General features: G+C 54.8%; 1 protein-coding gene across 1 annotated transcript in view; it reads right to left on the bottom strand.

Annotated features, from left to right (window-relative positions):
• LOC149350553 (fibroblast growth factor 17-like) overlaps positions 1-21,356 on the bottom strand; it is a 79,146-nt gene that overhangs the window by 46,185 nt on the left and 11,605 nt on the right. The window contains exon 2 of the mRNA XM_089579609.1: positions 579-624. Within this exon, the coding sequence (XP_089435735.1) occupies positions 579-624 (46 nt within the window). The remainder of the gene's footprint in view (positions 1-578; positions 625-21,356) is intronic.

Below are 21,356 nucleotides of genomic sequence, written 5' to 3' on the forward strand. Positions count from 1 at the left end.
CGACCTGATGATGCCATAGAAGGAAGGAGTGCCCTCTGCAGTCTGAGCGGCCGGTAGCGCGCCGACAGGACCGCGCCATACTTCCCAGCTCAAGGAGACACAACGAACAAAATAAGGAAGGGGACGAACGGACAGGGGTCCTGAAACAGCGACTCTGATCGTTCATCCTCTGCTTGCTCGTCAACTGCGTGCGGTGGTTTTCGGAAGGGCCATCCGCACTTCAGGAGCTCATTTGGTTCGTCGAAGCGCACATTTTTTCGCCTATGGTCGAGCTTCAAGATTATTTGTTTTTAATGTTTCACTACAATTGTGAGCGAGTTAACTGGTGGCGGTGGCAACGGTTCAAGGGCCAAGCCCCGAAAGCTTCAAGGCGAACGCCTGGTAAATTTCAGTGGCATGCCCACTGCAATGTTGAATGCACAGTGCTCAAGGTGTGGCAACCTATTCGCTGCGAGAAACTGATTAGCACGCCCTGGAAGCGAACGTAAGAGCGCGGAGCCCAACAAAAGCAGCAGCGGCAGCAGCAGCACAAGCTGAAGCACCGACGCAAAAGTGTAGGCAATATAAATAGCGCTTACCATGACAAGACTGACGAGCAGCGTTAAAGTGATCGGTACCACGAACCTGGAAAAGAGGAAAAGGGGAACATCAGCAAGGCGATCGACAACCAACCACACAGCACGGATAATCACGTCGGAAGGGGCGCCGTACAGAGCGACACCCGCAAAAGGAACGCCAGGCCCAAATTGCAGGGAGGTGCAAGAACACGCCGTGAATACGAAACACGCCGATTGCGACTCGTAAGCGATCATTTCTGGGTTGCTTACCCGTGATAAACTGCACACAACCGCATAGCCAGCCTCGCTTGTTCCATTTTCGCCTTGCCAATATCGCGTCACACTTAATACAAACAAGGAAAGAAAATAGGGGAAAAGCTGGGGGGGGGGGGGGGGGGGGGGGGTCGAATAATCTGTCGTATTCAATGCCAGGCCTGGCCAAAGCAGCATTTAGCGCGCCAGAGAACGGAGCGGGCAGGCTGCTTTCGGTTAGACCGAACGGTGCCGACCGCCCAGCGCCCGACTAAGTCCAAAACAAACACACTACAACCGTGCAGCGCTGCCTAACAGCGTATGTTCAAGAAAGAGATGAAAAAAAAATGCAGAGAGTAACTCAGCATCCCGTTTAGCGGAGGTAGTGTGAAAAGTGAAATAAAGGGTAAGCTGAAAAATCTGAAGCACGCATTAAAAGCTCTTCGCTCAGAGCTCTAGGAGTGGCGCGCACCTCACTCGTATGGAGGAGCAAGTGCGGCAGCTCTTCTCCGAAACCGCGTGGAAAAATCATAAAGAACTCGAGAGCAATAAGAAATGACAGTTTTGTCGCAAGACTGTACACGGCCTCGGTGTGTGTTCACGTTTTGCTCAATATATACACACGTATGCATACGTGCAGGTGAAAACAAAACGCAAAAACAAAAACTGCGCAGCTGAGAAAAAATGTAGGCAGCCGAAGGTGTGTCCCGAAACTGCTCCTCCAACTCTGCCAATCTAAACACGCGGCGAAACGGCGCGCAGGAAAAGAAGTGCGAATGCGAGAGTGAATGGCGCGCGAAACATAATTCCCTCTGACATGAGCCAGCGAAATTTGTTTGCGTAAAAAGAAAGAGAGGGACAGAGCGACGAGAGAGTGCCATGCCTCGACTCGTGCTATTCACGCTGCCGGAATCGCTGATGGAGGCGGAATATTTGCCCAGGCCTCAGCCCCCCCTCTCTGCGTTCTTTGAAGCGCGCACGTACCACGGAAGAACGGCGCGCGTAGCCAAGGTGAAGAGCGACGCGTGATTTAAATGCGAATGCTGCACGTCGCTGATGCTTTCGAGCAGTCGTCGTCGTGTTTACACGCTCGGGCGCAGCGCGCGCTCGTGACAGAGGCTTGCGTTGTACGCAGATCGGCGATTACCAATGCAGTGTACAGTGCGTAAGCCAGACGGGGAAAATTACGCAGTTCTCCCGCAGCTTCGCCACGTGTTTGTAAAGTTGCACTACAGGAGTAGTGGATCACGGCTTTTTGACTCGCGAGTATGCGCAATGCCCGCAAAACAAGGCTCATTGGCTGAACGTAATCAAGAAAAAATGTGAGAGAAGTTAAATTGATAGCACTTCGATTTAATGACAGCGCTGTTTTACAAAACCTTCCAAATTTCTGAGTCTCGCTGACAAACTTCGAGCTCTCAGTTCAAGAAGCCGCAAAAGCGAGACATATCACACACCGGAGCTGGAAACCCGGACTGCACAGTGCCCTCTATTTTAATTAAAGCAATCAGAACAAGTGCAACGAACAATGACAGTCTGAAATGCGAGAAAGCAGGCAAAGCGCGCGACTGATTTTCATCTGGAATTTCTTACGCAAGGCGTCATTTGTAAAATGATGAGATATTATACTGGAAACTAAGGGTGCAGCGGGGTCTGTTTTGTCGCTTTATTGGGGCGCAAAATGCAAGTCCAAATTAGGATAAACGAGCAGCGATGAACATGAAGAGCCGGAAGTGCTCGCCACGGTTCCATTTGCTGACAAGCTCAGCAGAGTTAAATAAGATACAAAACTGCAGTGGCAGTTCATTTGAGAGAAACCATGGCAATTTCTGAACAACGACGTTCTGGCCAAGATAGCGACGGTGCAGTGTAACCGAATCACGGCAGCGCACTCATACGTCAGCCTACGCGAGGCGTTTATGTGGTGCAAAGTAACTCGGAGAATTTCGCTGGGAGGTCTCCTCCTGGAGTGTTTGCTTGATGCAGTCAAGCCCAGCGGTTACTATCACCGCTACTGCGTTTGCATTCCTAGAAAACGCGTGAACCTAAGCAACTGTCTCGTGAGCAGAAGGAATCCTCAATTCCTTACAAACGCCAAGCGCCTAAAGTGCACAAAATGGTTTCCCTTCTGGCTCTCTTTCCGCGGGTGAAACCTTGAGTGGCAGGCTGCCCACTGTATGGCCACATTAGAGAAGGGCTACTCCTCAAACTCGAATGCTTTCTATTCGAGTGCAAGCCTTCTCAGTTTTTCTTTCTCCCTCTTCAAGAGTTTACGTGAAAACGCGTCCGTTTACGGGAAAATAACTGCGGACTACTTCTTACGAAACGCGTGTCAGCAGTCCGACTCCTCACATTCACATCGCGACGCCGCCAGCACTGACCAACAGGTCGCAGCCGTGATTGTCGCCTTACAGCGCTTTCGGCCGCGATTTAAGAGCTTTCAGCGTATTGATCAAGCGACCGAACATGGCTGCAGATAAAACACTGAAGAAAAATGCAGCCGCTCTCACGGTGCTCGCAACTTTTCCGCAGAAATTGCTGACGACATTGGAGCGAACGATGCGACGCAGCTCGGCTCAATGAGCGCAAAGCAGGCCTTTTTCCGCTCCGCCCGAGAGGTGGAACAGCGCTCTCACAGAGGGGCAGCCGTGAGCACGCGAGGGAACACGAAGCCATCGCCGCGCAGTGCCACCGCGGCTCCCAGGACGGGTTGACTCTTCCATCACACGCCTCGCCGAAACCGTCAGCACAGAAGCGGCGTAGATCCAATTTAGGGCTGAAGGATCGATCGGCGCGACTAATTCTGCGCTTAGCGGGGCGTAATTGCATCTGCCCCTGTCCGCAAACAATCGCGTCGGCCAGCTTAGCGCGCTATTTATAACCCCCGTCGCTCGCCCACTTTCTTCCGGAATGTTGTCACTGCTGCGCGAGTATCGCCGTGGCCCTCGCCCGGCCGGGGCAATCACCGCGCGGTCGCCCGGACGCAATTCCTAATGGCGGCGCGCATCTCTTATTGTCCGCCGGAATTCGCGGGTCTCGCCAACCAGGCACGCCAGGTTTTCCCCGCCAAGCAGCGGCTCATTCTTCAAGCTGAGATTGGAATGCTAAGGAATGTCCGCGATAAGGCGATCTACTTTCGTCCCGCCACGCCAGCGCACGCGGTGGGAGCTGCGCGCCAGATAGGTTCGCGCAGGCGGCGAGGATAAGCGCTCGCCGGCCGGGGGACCCGAATTGATGTTTGCCTCAGGGACCGTTCTCTCGGCACCGGAAGCCCCGAGGGGTCCCTGGGAAGATGACCGGGCGGCTCGGAAACGCCCGTCTGGCCACCTCGGTTCGTCGCCACCGAGCGTTTCACGACCGGGCGCAACACGCCACAAGGCCGATGTACGCAGCAACCTTTAAACAGTATGCGGCACATTTGAGCAGGCTTGCACGAACGCGTGCTTACAGAAGGTGTTTACAGAAGGTAATCCGCGACCTGGATTGGGAAGAGCTGGGGATAAAAGTTAATGGAGAATACTTGATCAACCTCTGATTTGCTGATGACATTGCCTTGCAAATTAACTCAGGGCCCGAATTACGAAACATGATCGGCTAAGCACAACGGTGGTCCTAAAAGTCAATATGAAGAAATCTAAAGTAATGTTCAAGAGTCTTGGAAGTGAGCAACAGTTCACGATAGGCAGCGAGGCACTGCTAGAGGTAAGCGAATACATCTACTTAGTGCAGGCAGTGTCCGCAGATCTCGACCACGAGAGTGAAATAACTGGGAGAACAAGAATCGGGTGGAGTGAATTTAGCAGGCACTCTCATACCATGAATGGCAGTTGACCAACATCCCTCAAGAGAAATGAATATAACAGCTATACCATACCGGTACTCACATATATGAGGCAGAAATGCGGAGGCTAACGAAAAGGGTTGAACTGAAACTGAGGACGGCGCAGCGATACAGGGAACGGAAAATGATAGGTGAAACTTAAAAGGTAGGAAGAGAGCAGAATGGGCCAGGGAACAAATCCGAGTTGAAGATATCCGTGTCGAAATCAGGAAGCAGAATGGGGCAAGGGCAGGAAATGTAATGCGACGGCAAGATAGCCGATTAACAGGGGGCGTTACAAAGTTAGGTGGGCGAATGAGATTAGGAAATCTGCGGGGATAAGGTGGTGGCATCTAACACAGGACCGGATTAATTAAAAGTCAGTAAGAGAGGCCTTTGTCCTACAGTAGACGTTGCTAGGCAGTTGATGATGATAACTGAATATTTGAACCGACCGACATATGAGAGGAGTTTCCATTAGAAAGCTGTTTGCACGCCACGTTTGCACACGCAGCTCTACTGAAAGCGCGTACAAAAACCAACGCTCCCCACAGTGTGGGCCAGAATAAAATAACGTCAGCGGCATGGGCGCCTGTTTTGAACGCTTCATGCGAATAGTGGCACGTAATTACGGGTTGCTGCCGCGGAGTGCCCAGTTTGGTGAAGTCTCTCATCAGTTCACGAGATCGATCGAAATCTCGACTATGTTCGGTATTTCAGTCCGCTCACTTCAACGCGCGAAAAAGAAAGAATGCCCGTCTGGAAAAAAACACTCAGAGGCTGCCATCTTATAATTCTGCGTTATTTGGTGCCTCATTTGGGAACAGTTTAAAAGTTCCCCCTTTTTTTTTGTGAGCGTTGCGTTTTGTCCTTTCAGTGTTGTCAAATAAAGTGCCTCTCGAATTAGTGACAACCCCGTCTCAGTGCCGTGCAAACTGAGTAACTCGTTGTTAGTTAAGACAAAGTAAGGCTTGAAACCAAGACAAAAGAAACACCGTGGATATTAGGCGGTTTTGTAATTGTGACGAATACAAACAAGCACTTCGCTCTCTTTGAGGAGGAACCAAAGTTTTTCTCAACGTGGTAGAGCTTGAGGCGGACACCTTGATCAAGGCGACAAACAGGGAGACAAAAGGCCCGTCGTAGCCTTGGTGAAACGCTCGACAGGGACCCACCGTAATCTGGAACTCACCGTTCCGACCGTTGACGACAACGAAAACGCGAAGGGCGAACGATGGTCCGGTATACACCATAAGAGCGTCGTCCCCGCGTACAGTGCGTAGTGAGCGTAAACATAAACACAAACTTGAGATAATTTGCTTCGATACAGGCGGCTGAGCAAATCCTGGCCGCGGCTGGGCGCCCCTTTATCGCCGGCGCACAACACCGGTTGCCGTTGCGGCGCACGCGGTCCGAGGTTCACGCCCCGAGCTGCGAGTGCACATGGCGCTCCGCCATAACGGATGCGCCGCGAAGAGCGAAGGAAAGGCCAGTGCATCTCCGAAAAGTTGTTATGCAATGAAATATCTCCGCCCAACAGCGGCCCCACCGACAGCGCAGGAGGTCCCGTACCGGTTCCGCGTTGCGGCTAGCGTTATCGCTGGCAGATACAAGCTGCGGACTTTGCACAGGGAGCTGTTATTTGCCACTCGGCTGCAAAGCTCCGCCGGCCTTCATTCGCCGGTTGCGCGGCGCCTAGGCGCCAAGTTCAGGAGGCAGCGTATACGCGCCTGCAAATGCGCTGCAAGCCGAGCGAATGCGCAAAGGAGCGAGGACGACGCGGCTTCAGTCTCCCGGCACGGCGTTCCTGTTGACTGCGCACGCGCAATTTCGAAGTTTACCGCGATACGCGCTGCAAAACCACGCCAGTGAGGTCGCCCTTCGGACTGCGCCGCGTCGCATCTGCAGGCTGACATGACACTGCACAATGCAACTGCCGCATGGCTCTGGCACCATGTTCGGGCACACACGATTAGCTCCGCGGGTGCGAGTACTGGTACGTTAGTCCACACACCGATGCGCAGGTGCACCGCAGAATCACACTCGCCATATAGACGTGTGCATATACATTTTAAGCTCCTCTACCGTCAGCGCATCCTTCCTGAAACGCTGTACACACAAACGGCTTCTTTCGATTGAGGTATTTAGCCAGATGTGCTCGGAGGAAAGCGTCCTCGTAACATAAGCCTGAGACGTAATACGCCCCTTCGGAACATTCCTTCGTAGTACCGAACAACACCAAAACTCTATTCGGAAAGTGACACCGTCAGGACTTTGGTAACGCGACACTATTCCATTGCACGGCAGAGAAGTGAAATCGTGCGTGGAGAAATGCGATAACCACGAACACGAAGTACTCGCGCTTCCGCCACTTGGGCACAGTTTGTTTTACCTCGTGAGAGCCGGCTGGGGTAGGCAGCGGCTTATTACTTGGCCAGTTGGGATTGATTATTAGTTGCGCAGGCATTAAAATTGCAGGAACTAATCCCACGTCTAAAGTAACCCCGTTCAGGCTGCGTTAAATCGGAACGCGCTCACTCATGTGCTGTGCAATGTAAGTGCGCACACCGAAGCGCACATTTTGCAGAATGTCACCTTAATCGGACTGCCTGTGATGAAGCTGTTACCATTTATGGATGGCTAGACGGCCCTTCAGAGCAAAAAATAATAAATTTCGAACAAAGTGAATTAAATGTACCATGCATGGGCGAAAATAAAAGACTAGTGGATATATACAAGTGCGCACGAGCTGTCACGAAGACTTGTGCGGCTCGGCCAAGACGCCCAGTAGGAGAGGGCAGTTTTGGTAAGACAAAAAAAAAGAGAAAAATGAGCAAGTGCTATAGTCAACGACGCGGCGGTCATAATCGGGCAAGGTGCTTATACAGTGGCGCCTTCCGGTTAGCGAGTGTGGGACGAGCGGCGACGCCTCCACGGATGACATCAAGCCGAGGCGAATAAGAGCGGCGATTATTGTGCGAAAGCGACAGTCCTGTGGGGGCAGCAGCCGGTTTGCGGGGCCCCCGCACCGGTGACAGTGGCGACAACCTGGCGGCGGCGGTGGTTCCCAGCGCGGGCCGCGGTTCCCGCCACGCTTATCGGGCACACACACCAGCGCGCCGATGGACGAGCGGGGCCTGCGACGCCAGCACCGCCCACCCATTTCAAGACCGCGGCAGGCCAAGACGGTTTACGTCATCGACGCCGACGGAGCCTCGGCCGCCGCGCGACCATCTGACGGGAAGATTATTTGGCGGGCCTCGGGGGTGACTCTTTCGGCGCGTACATCTGACGCACCCGCCGCCGGTGCCCCCGCTTACGTAAGCCTCGAGGAAGGGAAAAATTATTGAGAGATAAAAACAATGAACTCCGGAAGTATGGCAGGAAGCAGAGAAGAAGAAGAGGCGACGCGATAAGGCGGCGCCCAGCGCGCGACGTGAAGCGGGGGCGCGCTGGAAGAAAAACGAGGTCCCCCAGTGTTCCTCGCGGTACGGCACACGAGAGCGACGCGATGATGCATCCCAGTCGCGCATAGAAAGTAGCTCGGGTGCCCACGCCGCAGAAGAGGAGGCTCGGCGGCGCAGGTCAAAGGCCAGCCCCGGCGCAACAAGCGGCCACAGATACGGCGACGGGTTAAGGCCGCACCAGGGAATCCCAGGGGGAGGGCTTTCGCAACCGGCGGTCGCCAAGTAGCAGCCACTCGCGCGTTCGCTTCGCCGCACCAGAACAGTGCGGCCGCCAGCAGCTCGGTGTGTGGGCTGCTGCGAGGCGCCCATTAGCCAAGGGCAGGCCTCGCTTGTCAAGCTGGCGCGCGACAGGACACATGTGCACGGCGACAACACGGCTTCCCCTTGTCGCCGAGGGAATGTCAGCCGGCTGCGAAGACGCGAACAAGATGTCGCCACCGCAGCCAACTTCCCCCTCGCGGATTATTGCTCCTACACTCTTCCTCCTATCACGAGGAGTGCTGCTGCACGAACTGGCACCTGTTTAGTGGCCATGGCCGTCTAGACAGCCAGCTAGTATCAAAAGGGCAGGCGAGGAAGTCAAAAGGGGAAAAAATGGCAAGCACGATTAGGACGAGGCTCAAGTTGCAACGACAGAGGAGAAGGGGGATGAAGAAGGAAATAAGCTAGCGCATCGCACGCGAACCATAACAGACAAATTTATGTCGGCAGAGGGCAGTTTTGTGGGCTTGTCATAGTCTGTTAGGAACAAATGAAAGGACGTCAACTGGCGAGCCAGAAGGAAACTTTTTCAGTGCAATATGAAAGACAGAATTGCCGGTTGAAAAGAAGAGCGCTGTCGCCGTAAATACCTAAAAGTGCTTGATCGATTCTCTGCAGTGGAAACCAAGGCCGAAAGGTCTGGAGCTGGACGTAGGCGTGTTGACAGGCAGTCAACTTTTGATCGATCCCGGCCAACATTGCAAACAAACACCTGCATACTATACTTCGCCAGCATTGCGCCAGCAAAAAGCGAATTCTTTTTATTTAAAAATAGCACACACCAGCTAGCCCGAACTAGGAGCAACAGCGAAGTCTTTCCGGCATTGGATTACTACGTTCTGTTTATTGCCGGGCTGCTCCGACATTCAAAAAAGAAATGAGACGAAAAATATACTTTTTTTTGTTCAAGTAAACACTTGATAATAGAACATTTGTGTCTCCGACTCCCCATATCTACGGAAACAGCAAGGATCAGCAAACCTCACACACAGACATTCTTAGCATACCGGAGACGTATACCGGTTCACCGGACGCCTACTGCGCATGCGCGGTGACATGCGCGGGGCCACTGCTCGTGCGCAGAAAGCATCCGGTGAGCCGGTATACGCTTCCGCTAATACGTCGCCGGTATGCTAAAAACGTGTGGTACCTAAACAAGCACACCGACAGGCTGCGATGGCGACTGCGGATGGTTGTGCCTCGAGAATAGGCGCAGATAGGCAAGATTCAACATAAATGGGTGTGATTAGAATCTGATATCTCCAGCGACAACGATGCAGCGGCAGCAACGGCGACGTGGCATAGACAGTCGTGTACACATTGTCGGAAAGTGAAAAGTGAAAAGGCGAAGGTAGTAAAAATGCCTATAGCGTCGAAGATCTCTTCCAAGGAAGACTACGCAAGGAATGGCAAGCGCAAAACATACACCACTGACTGCTACGTCGAACTTGCTGCTAAAGGAATTTTATAGCATCCTGCGAGGACAAATTACAAAAAAAAAAACTAGAGCACAGTTTTCAGGTCTACGATTGTCCTGCAAGACACATCTTGGGGTAGTTCTATAGCATTCGCGCATCCGCGTTCTTCAGCGGTCCTTTCGCAGTGTAATGCTAACAGAATGAGATGATACAGCACGGTGTGATTGAGATCGTGACAGACGCATCAATCAGTAGCCCATTTTCTCACACTTTTTTGGTTTGCTCCAACTTTTCTCAGCCATTTTCGCTGCTCCCTCGTTTACCCCCCCCCCCCCCCCCCTTTTTTTTTTTCTCTTCTCCCTCTAACACACGAAGCGAAAACTCTTATCATTTGCACCGCTCCAGTAGCCAACCTGGCTGAACTTCACTGAATGTCAGTAATTACGCAGCCAATCCGAGCAGCCAATCTCGCGATCACCGAGAAGAGAGGAAGCGGGATGCACTGCCGCCACCGGCTGGAAGCTAGCTGGCCTAACGCATTCACCGGCTTTTTCACTTCGCAGCGACGGATCGCTTTCAACCAACGGGTGCGTGAAAATGTGTCTCGCTCTCTTTTTTGAGAAACCCGGCCGTGCATAGCAGTCGCCGAGACTTTAAAGACGGCAGCCAACGAGCCGGCAGCAAAGAGAGAGCTTCGCGCAGCGCGCAAAAGCGATGCCGCCGAGCGGCTGTCCCTTTGTACGCTGCACGACGCACGTGGCGGTCGCAGTGCTCGCGCGGCGGCAGCGTGACTGGCTCCGCCGCGGGGTCCTCTTCTCACGTTCCCGTGCGAAACGTGCAGCATTGCGTCGGCGCGCACTGCACGCACAGCCAAGGACCGGCGCCTCCCACGCCCGCATAGCAGCGGTGGCACGGCGTCCGGGTCGAAACTGATGCCTGGGCGAATTTTCAAGAAGCTTTGCGTCAACGCCTCTTCCTCCCCCGGGGCCGTAATCTATTTTGTGCAGCGCTGCGGGGCAGCTGTGAGGCACCGATTGATTGGCTACGGGAGGCCCCTTGGAGACTGCGGACGATCGCCGCCTGCGGTGTTGAAAGTAGACCGAGATAAGCGGCCTTATCGAGGAGCAGCGCGACCCCGGCAGCACGCGAGCATGGCAGCCTCGCAGGCTTCGCCCGCGCAAGAAGGACGGACAGTGTTGTGCAGCAGCGGAAACTGCGCGTGCACTTTTATGTTGCGCGCTGCATTCTCCGCAATGTCCGCACCGCTGCCACGGGCTATGGCCATTGCAATGCATTAAACAAGTATCGAAAATGCGAAGGAATTGCACCGACAAGACGTCCACAGTGCAAAGTATTTCCAAAGAAAGGGCAGTTTGCCAGACGCTGTCGCGCATTATACTGCAGAGTGTCAGAGTAGTAACCCCTATTTAATTCTTTCGTCTCCCGCGTACATGCTGCACACGCTGCTCGCAGGGCACCGAGTGACTAACGAGGCGTGCAGTGCTTGCACGGGGACCTTTGACAGGAAGCAAGTCCCGAAGTGCAGACTAAAAGGGGAATGCCCTCGGCTTGCCCTTTTCACACTATTCGCATTTACCGGCAGCTGCGCTTCGCTCGGGTACAAAGTCCACACCGAGCCTTGGCTGGAACGCGCCTCATGAGTACGTTCGCGGGCAAAAGACAAAACAGGTTCGTGGAATCTCGCGGGCGAGAGCAACGCTGTGGGCGGGGCTTCGGATTAATTTAGGCAAGAAGGGGTTATTCTACGAACACCTGCTGTTCTCCAAACCCAGGTGTACACCTCCGTTTCTGCATTTCGCCTCCGCCAAAATGCGGCTGCCGCCACCGGGATCGAACTCGCACTGAACATCCCCACGGCCACATTATTCTGCCTTGAACTATGCACGCAGGCGACGCGTATCGTCCGCAGACGTCAGCGAGATTCGCAACAATGCCTGCCTACGTGCAAAGCTCACCTCCGCGCGCGCACAAGCAAGTCAGCGCGGCGAGGGCTGAGCGCAGGCTGCTCACAAGCGGACTCTCCGGCGCCCGAGCGAAGAAATTCGAGCGAGGAAAAGCGCGAGTCGGGCGATGGGAGGCGGTGCCCGATGTGGCGAGTGAAAGTGTACCGTGCTTAGTATGCGACGGCGGACGCCCGCGACCATAAAATGGCGCTCTCGTAACGGGAATTGGGGAGAGGACGAACTCGTGTTTTTCCTGCATACTCACCCCGGCGAGGGAGAGAGAAGAAAGAAGCAGTTGTGAAATGACTTTCGGGCAGGGCTGACTGCCTGCCACGGGGATCGTCGTTGTGTTGAACGCGCGCGCGATCGTTCGCTTGTTCGGCCGACAGGAACATGAAGTCTTTTTAGCGCTGATCGGAGGCCCCAGCAAAACCACCGCTTAGCGCGCTCTCCTGATTTGGAAGTATAATCGGCACGCTCGAGCGCGGACGTTTCGGAGTCCCCCGGCTCGCGCGTCGCCTCTCTGGCGCACGTGTCAGGGCGCCTTCGTCTTAGCACGCAGTGGTTTCTTCGCGCGCGGCGGGTCACATGCATTATACATGCACGGAACTCGACGAAATTTCGCCCCGTGCGCGCGCCATCCGCGAGGCGTGATGAGGACATTATACACATCTGGAGCGTCACCGCGTCAACGCCCCGGCGCTTTCTTTTGGGTGAAAGGCGAGCATCGGAGGACGGAAAAAAACCGGGCCTCCTCCCCCCTCCCGCCACCACTTTTCCCTGCCGCTTGATTGACAAATCAATAGTGCCCAGCCGTGAACCTTGGGCACGTTTCTTTGGCACGTGTCCGCGAGTGAGTGCAGCGGAGAATACGCCCACAACGCCTGAAGAAAACAAAGTGTCGGAGTCACCGGTTCTGCAGCCTCCGACGCTGCTCCTGGAGAGCCGCCGGAACGCTCTCTCTTTCCCGCATGTTCCGCAACTCTTGTACCGATGCCGGGAACATGCAAATGCTGTTTATGACAGCCAGCACTTCCCGCTCTCTGCCTCATTTTTTTTTGCCACTACCCTTCTGCCTGTAGCACAGGACCGCTTCACGAATCTCAGCGCAGGGTTCTCCTGTAGCCGACTACCATCCACAGGAATGAGTTCACCTTTCGAGTTCCCCATCAGTCCTCTTGCACATTTTGAGCATCTTTAAATGCACAAGTGACATTACTGAAAACAAGTGTCTTCGATTTCGTGAGTCGCGTCCGCTCCGTGTAGAGTTCGCTATTCGTCTACCACGTAAAAGGAGCAGAAAAAAAAAAAACGAGCCGACAGCACGGTGGCCGCCGGGTCCCGCGTCAGACGCCACAGGGCGGGGTTCAGGCGCCGCAGGCACAGGACGGCGGAGCCTGGGCTTCCGGTTCGGCGCCGTCGCCCCAGAGTCTGGCCGTCGTCCGGGGAAGAAACTCGTTTCACGCCGCGCGCGGTTCCTCGAGGTTCTCGGCCCGGCATTCTCTGCTGGGGCATAAAGACGGCAAAAAGGAGGCCCAAGACATCTTTATTGGCCCGTAGTGCGCCCTCGCCCCGGCCTCTCCCGCACCTGTCCTTGAAGTGTCCGCCGCAGGAATTTATAGGCATGCCGGCTCGAGGCAGGTTCCTGAGCCGGGGTCCCTCGTCTGCCGCGCCTCGTTACACGGGCGGCGCTGCAGAGGCGCACCAGTCGCCGACATTGTTCCTATTCTGGCAAACACTCGGCTGTCGCCCCCCCTTCGGGAGAAGCGGGCTTTTCTTCGGCTGCGACAATGCGCCCTTGCCCGCTGTCCTCGGGGCGACTTCTTGCCGCCCCTCCTCCCACGCTCGTCTTCGCCGCCCACCTTCGCTGCGGCAGACTCCGGCGTCTCTGCCGCGCTGTGCCGGGGGTGGCCCGCTGTCAGAAGCACGCTCCGACAAGCGCTGAACGGTCACTGCGCGAGGGAAGCGCTCTTTGGGACGACGACGGCCCGCGCGAGAGACAAGTCACCTCCGAGACAGTCCCGCTAAAGGTTCCCGCGCAGATGAACCTGTTTGACGCCCTCGGACGCGAGCGTGCCAACGCGGCGACCACTTTGCGCGGCGGGGGAAATGCCGGGGGAAGAAGGCTTTCGCGGGCGTCCCCAAACGGCCGGCGCTTGAGCCAAGGCCTCCCGGGTGTAACGAGCGCCGCGGGGAAGCCGCGCTTTATTGAGATGGTCCGGTCACGGGGGCAGATAGCGCGCGCTTTGAGTGCGACGGGGCAGTTAAAAGATCGAAGGGGCCGCGCCGCAGGTGTACGCAGAGGGCACCGGTGAGAGAAAATAAAAACCGGCACGAGGTCCCGCGTGGCAAAACGGTAGCCGAGTATCCTGGAAGTGGCGGAAGAATATAAACCTGGCGCCCCGACGGCTCCGCTCAACGAAGAGTCTCCTTTAATGAGCCATCCGAGAAGTAGTGGAGCCCCTGACGGCGTGTGTGGTCATCGGCTCACGGTGATAGCACCTTTTCGGCTTTCCTCGAAGCTGGCCACTCTTGGGCCATTCTTATCCTGAGGTGACATCGCAGAAAAGGGGCAAGAGGGCCGTAAACAGCGGAACGAAGGAAGCGCCACCTGCATCGACGACGCGCAACCGACAAGGAAAACGGAAACCGAGAAGAAAAGCAAAGAAATGCCGGCCCTGTCCAGGGGTGTAAGCGAAATGTCCATAGGCTGTGGTGTAATAAAAATAATCGTAATAATAATAAACCGCAGAGCTGAAAGGAAGCACACTTCCTACTCTCGGCATATGTCTCGACACGACCGTGGCCACAAAGACTTCGGAACGTCACACCTCTTGAGAGGACGCCAGGTGACTTATACTTGCTTAAAATGCTGCCCGTCATTGACGAAAGGAAGCCAAGTTACACGTACGAACGTTCGCAAATATGAACTGAAAGGGAGCTTTTATAGTACTTTATTATTCGTTTTCTCATAAAAGAACGGCCCATGTCCAGCATTGTGGGATGAAAATTTTAAAAATGGAAAAACTGTATGATACTGTTATATAGATATTGAAGTTAATGGTCCATTCTTCTGATACACAACAAAAACTTTGTTTTACAGTGTTTTCATCAATCGCATCAAACAGTTAAGACTGCCATAGAAAACCAATGAGGAACGATTTTGATGACAGGAAAAACGTCAATAGCAAAAAAATTCAAGACTGCCGTCTGGTGATCTGCGGATATATTGATTGTTATAGCGAAAGGTTACATTATATAAAAAAATTAAAACAACAAATGACTCCTAGAACACTGCCGACCTACGACACGCTTTTGTCTTAAGGGTCTGTATATGGCACCGAAACAAGTGAAAAAAAAGGGGGGGGGGGGGGTAATTATCTAGACAGAGTTTGACGCAGCATTAATTTGGAGAGAGCTGAGTTCGAAAAATGCGCGCAAAAATATAAAAAAAAAACGAAGCAAATTGTGGACTGTAGAGTAGGCGGCTCTGATTTAATGCAGGTTAATTGTTCTTAATCTATAATTTAAGGATATATACAGCGTCATTTCCGACTATCATCCAACACAACAGGAAATAAACTTGATTTATTCGTTTCTTGACCGATTAGTTCTTACGCTGATCGTGCCAACGGCCCACGTTGACAGTCTCGCACTCGTTTGTCCCAGTGAAATTTAACGTATAAAGTTGCGAGATGAGAATAAAACTGTGCAAAGTGAGATTTTGCTTTTTCCACGCAGACGTCTAAGCACCTGTCCCTCAAACTGATGCGAGCAGGTGCAGAGAGCTCGTGCCACTTCTGCAGTGCTCGACGCCCAAGGAGCACCCATTGGAAAGGTATACAGGCGTTCACGTTGCGTACGACCGCTTTCGGGACGGGCGTATGCGTAGCAACTTATAGCCCAACTCGTGGTTGCATTGCAACAAGCTACAACGAGTACCCCACGCCTTCGGTGCGCCTGAAGACAATACAGAAATGCCGGGGTTCAATTACAGGGTGAAGGTCTCACGTTTGTTGCGGAAACGTGTTAGCTGCCATAGCGATCGGGTCACGCAAGCAGGGAGAAGCGGTCGTTGCGCTTCGAGAGCACCGATCGTATAGCGAACACGTGCAGCAGTCCCCCTTGCCGGTGAACACATTCCTTCCTCAGTCGTGACGGCCGTGTTCATGTTTTCATTGCCAGTGTATATAGATCACAGAGGTGCGCATGCAGCGATATTACGGCAGGTGCAGAGTTTCCCGCCCTCGGGCTGCAGGCCCCAAGTGTGTGACGACAGCAAAATTATCGCCGCGGCGTCATGCCCTATTAAAGCTGGTAGACAATTTTGAGAGAGAGGAGCAAGTAAATGGAAGAGGCGCTATCGCGTTACTTGCCTCCGGCCGAGCGAGCGTGTGGACCACTGGAGCGTGCGCGGAGAGGTGGGCCCGAGAGCGGCTTCGAGCGAAGGCGCCAATGCCGCAGAGGGAAAACACCTCGGCCCGTAGACAAATGGCCGTATCAGTAATTGTGCTGCCCGGCGGCGCTTATCGGCGACCAGGGAGCCGTTTACGGGGAACTCTAAGTAGAGGTGGCTGAACTGATCCGCAGTATTATACGCGCCTACTCATTTGCGGGCACGGGGAGCAGAAAATGACACCGCGCGAAAACAGGAGCGGAAAGGTGAGAATTGAAGCTGGCTTCCAAGAAGTCCAGGGTACATTTTCACACCTGGGAACCATGAATGGGGCACGGCAGCGCTTCCTGCACGGGGGCCGAACACATTTCTGCGCAACGTAGTGCGTGAGGTACCACATCAGGTCCTGCCTTGCGAGAGCCGCGATTCTTTCTGGCGTGTCAGCGTCGTGGAGCTAAGGATGACAGTGTTGAGAGCGGAATCAGCGTGTCCGATTTACAAGCTCGGACCGCGTGAGCTTTCGCCGCTCCATATACACGACGGCAGTTGCGAAACCAGAAGCCCCAACGGGCCATCCCGAGATGGAAACTGGCAGTCAGTCAGGCGTCTGCCAGCAACAGCTTCTAGCCGCTGGCGCTGCTTTCAGAGGCACCCGAGACGGTGCAGCGCCGCTACATGTGCTAGCTTTGCCTTTGGGATGTGACGTTCAGCAACGCGGAGTGAGGTGGTAACTGGTCCCTCCACAAACATGCGTCGTTCATTTTCCCACAGTATCGGACTTTTCCCGAATACCACATTATTCGGCCGACAAAAGAGAAAAACGAATAATTAATCCTGATCATCGGACGAGCGTGCGCGATCTTCGTAGGGTACCACCAAGCTGGAAGTCGCTGCTAGACGGAGGTGGATCTTGGCCAACAAGGACAAGCGAAAGCACTGTTTGTCGTCGGCGAACTTAAAAACGAACTGTCAATGGTAAGGCGGACAAAAGAGTGCATGCTCTAAAACGGAGGGCTGTCCCGAGAGGCCAGTGGCTGGCATTTCAGCAGCGCCGCAGTCGCGCGATGCTTTTGAATGGCTAGCTGTTGATAGCGCTGCTAATGTTTCCTGGCGTCATCCATCACTGCGCAAGTCTGAAGTACCCACGGGCGCGGATGGACAATAGGATAATGGACACCTCACGACCGGTAACCCGACGTGCGCGCTCAACAGAGCAGATACCCGTGATGCAGAAACCATGAGAAGAGAAAATGAACGAAGGATGTTTTCAGGGCGATCTGAAGCCATCTTTGGCAATAAAAAAAGACGTGTTATCACTCGATCGCGAGATAAGTTAAGACAATTCAACTTTCATGACGCTATCTGCTTAGGAAAAGACTGCGGCCGTATCGTTGAAGGAAAAGAAGAAAGGAAACCAACGGTTGAGGCACTAGGAATACGCAATGCTAAATTTAGTTGTCTTTGAGGAAAGAAATTGGCGCAGTAACTGTCTCACTTCTCGGTGTACACTTCAACCGCGCCGTGAGGGGAGGGACGAAGGTGGGAATGAAAAGAAGGGGTGCCGTAGTGAAGGGTTTTTACCCGGGTACTCCGGCTCAGCAGCCGAGCACCCCAACCACTGAAATGCTACGCGAGAAAGATGAGAAGGAGCCCTGGAGGAGGTGGACTGATCACACGAGGCATGCACACGTGATGCTGGAGCAGTTCGCGAAGACAACTAAACAGTCGGCTGATAACCACGCTGAGCGAAGGTACTAAAAAGAAATGAAGTGACAACACGAATCGGAAAACAGCCGCTCCTTGATTCACCTCGAGCTAATCTCAAAGCAGCAGTAGTTCCAAGTTTGCAGCTGCACAGCGTCGTTCCATAGCGCCAATGCGGGAGTTGTTTTTGTTTCGGCCGCCTAACAAGGCGGCCTGACGGCGCTGAGGCGTACTGTCGACAACTGGTGACAACGGCGGGCGCGTGCATGACTCCGCGACTTTCCAGGAACGGCGACGACGCCCGAGAGGTGGCAGCTGCGGCGGCAGGACCGCGGCCGTAATGAATGGACAACCCCGGAGGCCAGGTAGTAGACGAGGAGCGCGGCGGCGCAAAGAAAGGCGGCGACACAGGCTTCGCACGGGAGGGGGGTTTGGAAGGGGGGAAAGGGGGCTTAGTGTAGCGCGCGCGCCCGGGGGCCCGCGGGGAGGAGAGGGGCGCTTTCTGCGGAAGCATTCCAGGAGCAGGTCGAGAGCCCACCCGCCCTTGTGCCACGTTCCCGTGCAGCCAACGGCAAACGCTTCGGTTGCCGGCTTGTTTGAGCGGGGTCTTCGTGGGACTCCCTCCGGAGGTCACTTCGGGAGTAGTACCTTCGGAGACTCCCGCAGGCAGACCGCGGAACAAGGCCAGGGGCTCTCCTCCGAGGTCCGTGCCGACGTATGGTCAGCCCAGAAGCGAAGTTCTCAGACGCAGGGTCGGTCTGTTCTATGCCCGCCTCAAGCCTGCGGCACGGTGTTAATTGAAACGACTGACACGACCGGCGAACAAGCCATCGGCATTGTCAGGAAACGCACGCGAACAAACAATAGCGCTCCTCTGTTGACTCTGCACTCGCGTCCGTCTCTCGCAACAACTTAGCCGCAGCGTCGCTCGTCCGGGCTCCAAGCAGCATTCCTACCCTCTTCCCCACGTCAGAGTAGACGTCTATCGGGTCTCCAAGGTTCTGCCTTGGTCGTGTAATCCGTCGTTACGGTTTGTGGCAGCGACCCCCGGGCCTTACTGGAATCAGTGTTTTCTGTCTGCGAAGAGCCCGAACAAGTTGCTCGCGACTGTGTCGGCGATATGCCCCGCGCCCCCTGTCGCGAATCGACGCTCGAACGCCGTGCACCAGTGGTTGGAATAACGGCTCGGACAATGGGAACATTGGCCAATAAATCACGCAACAGCAAAGGTTTCCGCCCAATCGTTTGCTGTCGTCATCAGCACGTACGTCACTCCACTTTGCGACGTTGTTCCAGTTGACATGGTCGTTACTGGGACCTGTCATAGCATACGGCTAGGTTATAAATACGCAAACACTGACGCCAATGGCCGCCGCCGCCTCCTGAATGCCACGCGACACATTTGCTTACAATGTAGACAGCGCTTTCGTGAACGACGGAGGCAAGAATACCGCGTAACGTCCACCTTCCTCCTAGCGGATTCGCGCTTTTGCAGCTGCGATAATTGAAAACAACCGGGCCCCGATACGAGTTTCGATTAGATAAACGTTGAAGCAGCCAGCTGCACTTTGCTGAGCGTTGCAACGGTTCCATATACTGCCGCCAAGTTTAGCGTGCACTTGGAAACTTGGCGGAAATCATAGGCATCGCTTTTTTGCACGCTCATTTTACTATTGTTTACAGGACCTGTCCATAATCTCCAGCCATCGTGGCAAGGCAGGAACGCAATGGTGAACTCACGCAACCTACTGGGTTGCCGCTGCCCTCACGGAGTAATGTGCTTTTCGGTTGCGAAAAAAGAAAACTACGCGACAAATTACGGCGAAAAAAAAATTATGAAGAACGCGAGCTAATGACTGTTTCTTTTAATTTTTTTTCCTCGCTTAAGATTGAAACTGCCCCTTTCCATAAGTTTCTAACGGTTCTGCAAGCACAAACGCAAATTAGTGCCTACATTCTCGATTCCTTCCATTACCGGTCTAACTGGAGCAGCACGCGACCAGAGGCGGAATTAACAGCTCCCATCTCGAGACTTGCACAACCGCGGACAAGCGCGCCTTTTTCGGCCGAGCAACCCTGACGGGGGGAGGGGCATTGTCACCTTCCCTCACCGGCGGCCTGGGAAAGCGCGGATTAGGGCGAAGGCATGCGCCATGGGAAATTCCCGGCGCGCATGTTCTTCGCCCCTCCGGACAAGAACCCCCGGTAGGGAGGAGCACTCTTTCACGGCGGGGAGAAAGGCAAGCGGTCAGGCCGAACAAAATTAAAGGATCACCGCAAGACGGGCGCACTTTGTAGCGGCAGTGTCGGCCGTGTAGAGTGGGTTTTTGTAGGACCGGCCGGGGCGGAGGGGGACCACCTCGCCGCGGGAGCAGAAAAGGGGACGGCGGGGAGCGGGCGCAGCGGGAGACATGTCCACTAATGATTCTATTTCTTCGCCGGGACAGACCATGGGCTCAAAGGCACTCGGAAGTGCATTTAGGGCAATAAAGGGCCCCCGCTCGCGGTGAATAAGCGGATCGCAGAGGGGTTGGCCTCCTCTCCCCGCCGGGAGTGGCGGCCATTTGAGTCCGGATTAGGGCCCTGGCTTGTGCCTTATTAACGACTCTTCGCATGCACGCTTCAGAGAACCCGGAGCGGCGCAAGGTGTACGCCAGAGAGCAGTGACCCCCCCCCCCCCCCCCCCGCCCCCCCTCCCTTCCGCGGTCTCCCTCCACGCGCGGCTTGCGCTGCCCGAAAGCCTCCGGGAAGAGGCGCACTGACGCCGAGACACCACCTTCAGCCGCTGAGGCCACCGATCCTCGGACGAAAGTGAGCAGTGGAAAGGGGGGCGCCGATGCGCCCATGACCTGCGGCATTTCCTTTCTGTTGGAAACTGGAGGGAAGAGCAGCTCGAAAGTTGAATCAGCAACGCGCGGAGCTAGGCCGTACGAACAAACACAAAACAATCTCGGAGGCTCTGTAAAGGCCGACGGGCCCTCTAATAAACAGGCGACGTGCCAACGCTGTGCAATAACGTTTCAGGGAGGTCACAGCCGACGGTGAGAGAAGCGCACCGAAACTTGGGGAGAAAAAAAAAACAATTTTTTTTTGTTTGCGAGTTTACTGTGGGCCCGAAACAAAGCGCGCGAGGGCAACCTCGAACTGGTGGACACGAGCCAGGCGGGCGAAGTAGGCGTAACAGCAAATAAATGAACGAGAACGGGAATTCCTGGATGGCTCGCTTTGAATCATGCGCCTGTAGGCGTCCCCCAGACGTGACGTCGCATCGGGCACCCATTACTCGAGGAGGCGCGCGGGAGCGCCGTCCGAGCGAAGCGCCCTCGGCCGGCGGCCACGCCTTCCCGCGCGGACGTCCTCCCCCGCTCGTGCCGCCGCCGCCGCCGCGCGCGCCCTTTTTCCTTCCCGCAACACGTGGTCGGGCGGAGGAGCGCGCACGTGCCTTTGTGCGTTGCGCCTAATTACAGTCATCGGGGCCCGGGCGCCGCGGCCGTCCCTCCAGATCGAATGCTGCATG

Source organism: Amblyomma mixtum, chromosome 3 (genome assembly GCF_055824585.1).
Source record: "Amblyomma mixtum isolate Tamu chromosome 3, ASM5582458v1, whole genome shotgun sequence".
NCBI classification, from domain to species: Eukaryota; Metazoa; Arthropoda; class Arachnida; order Ixodida; family Ixodidae; genus Amblyomma; species Amblyomma mixtum.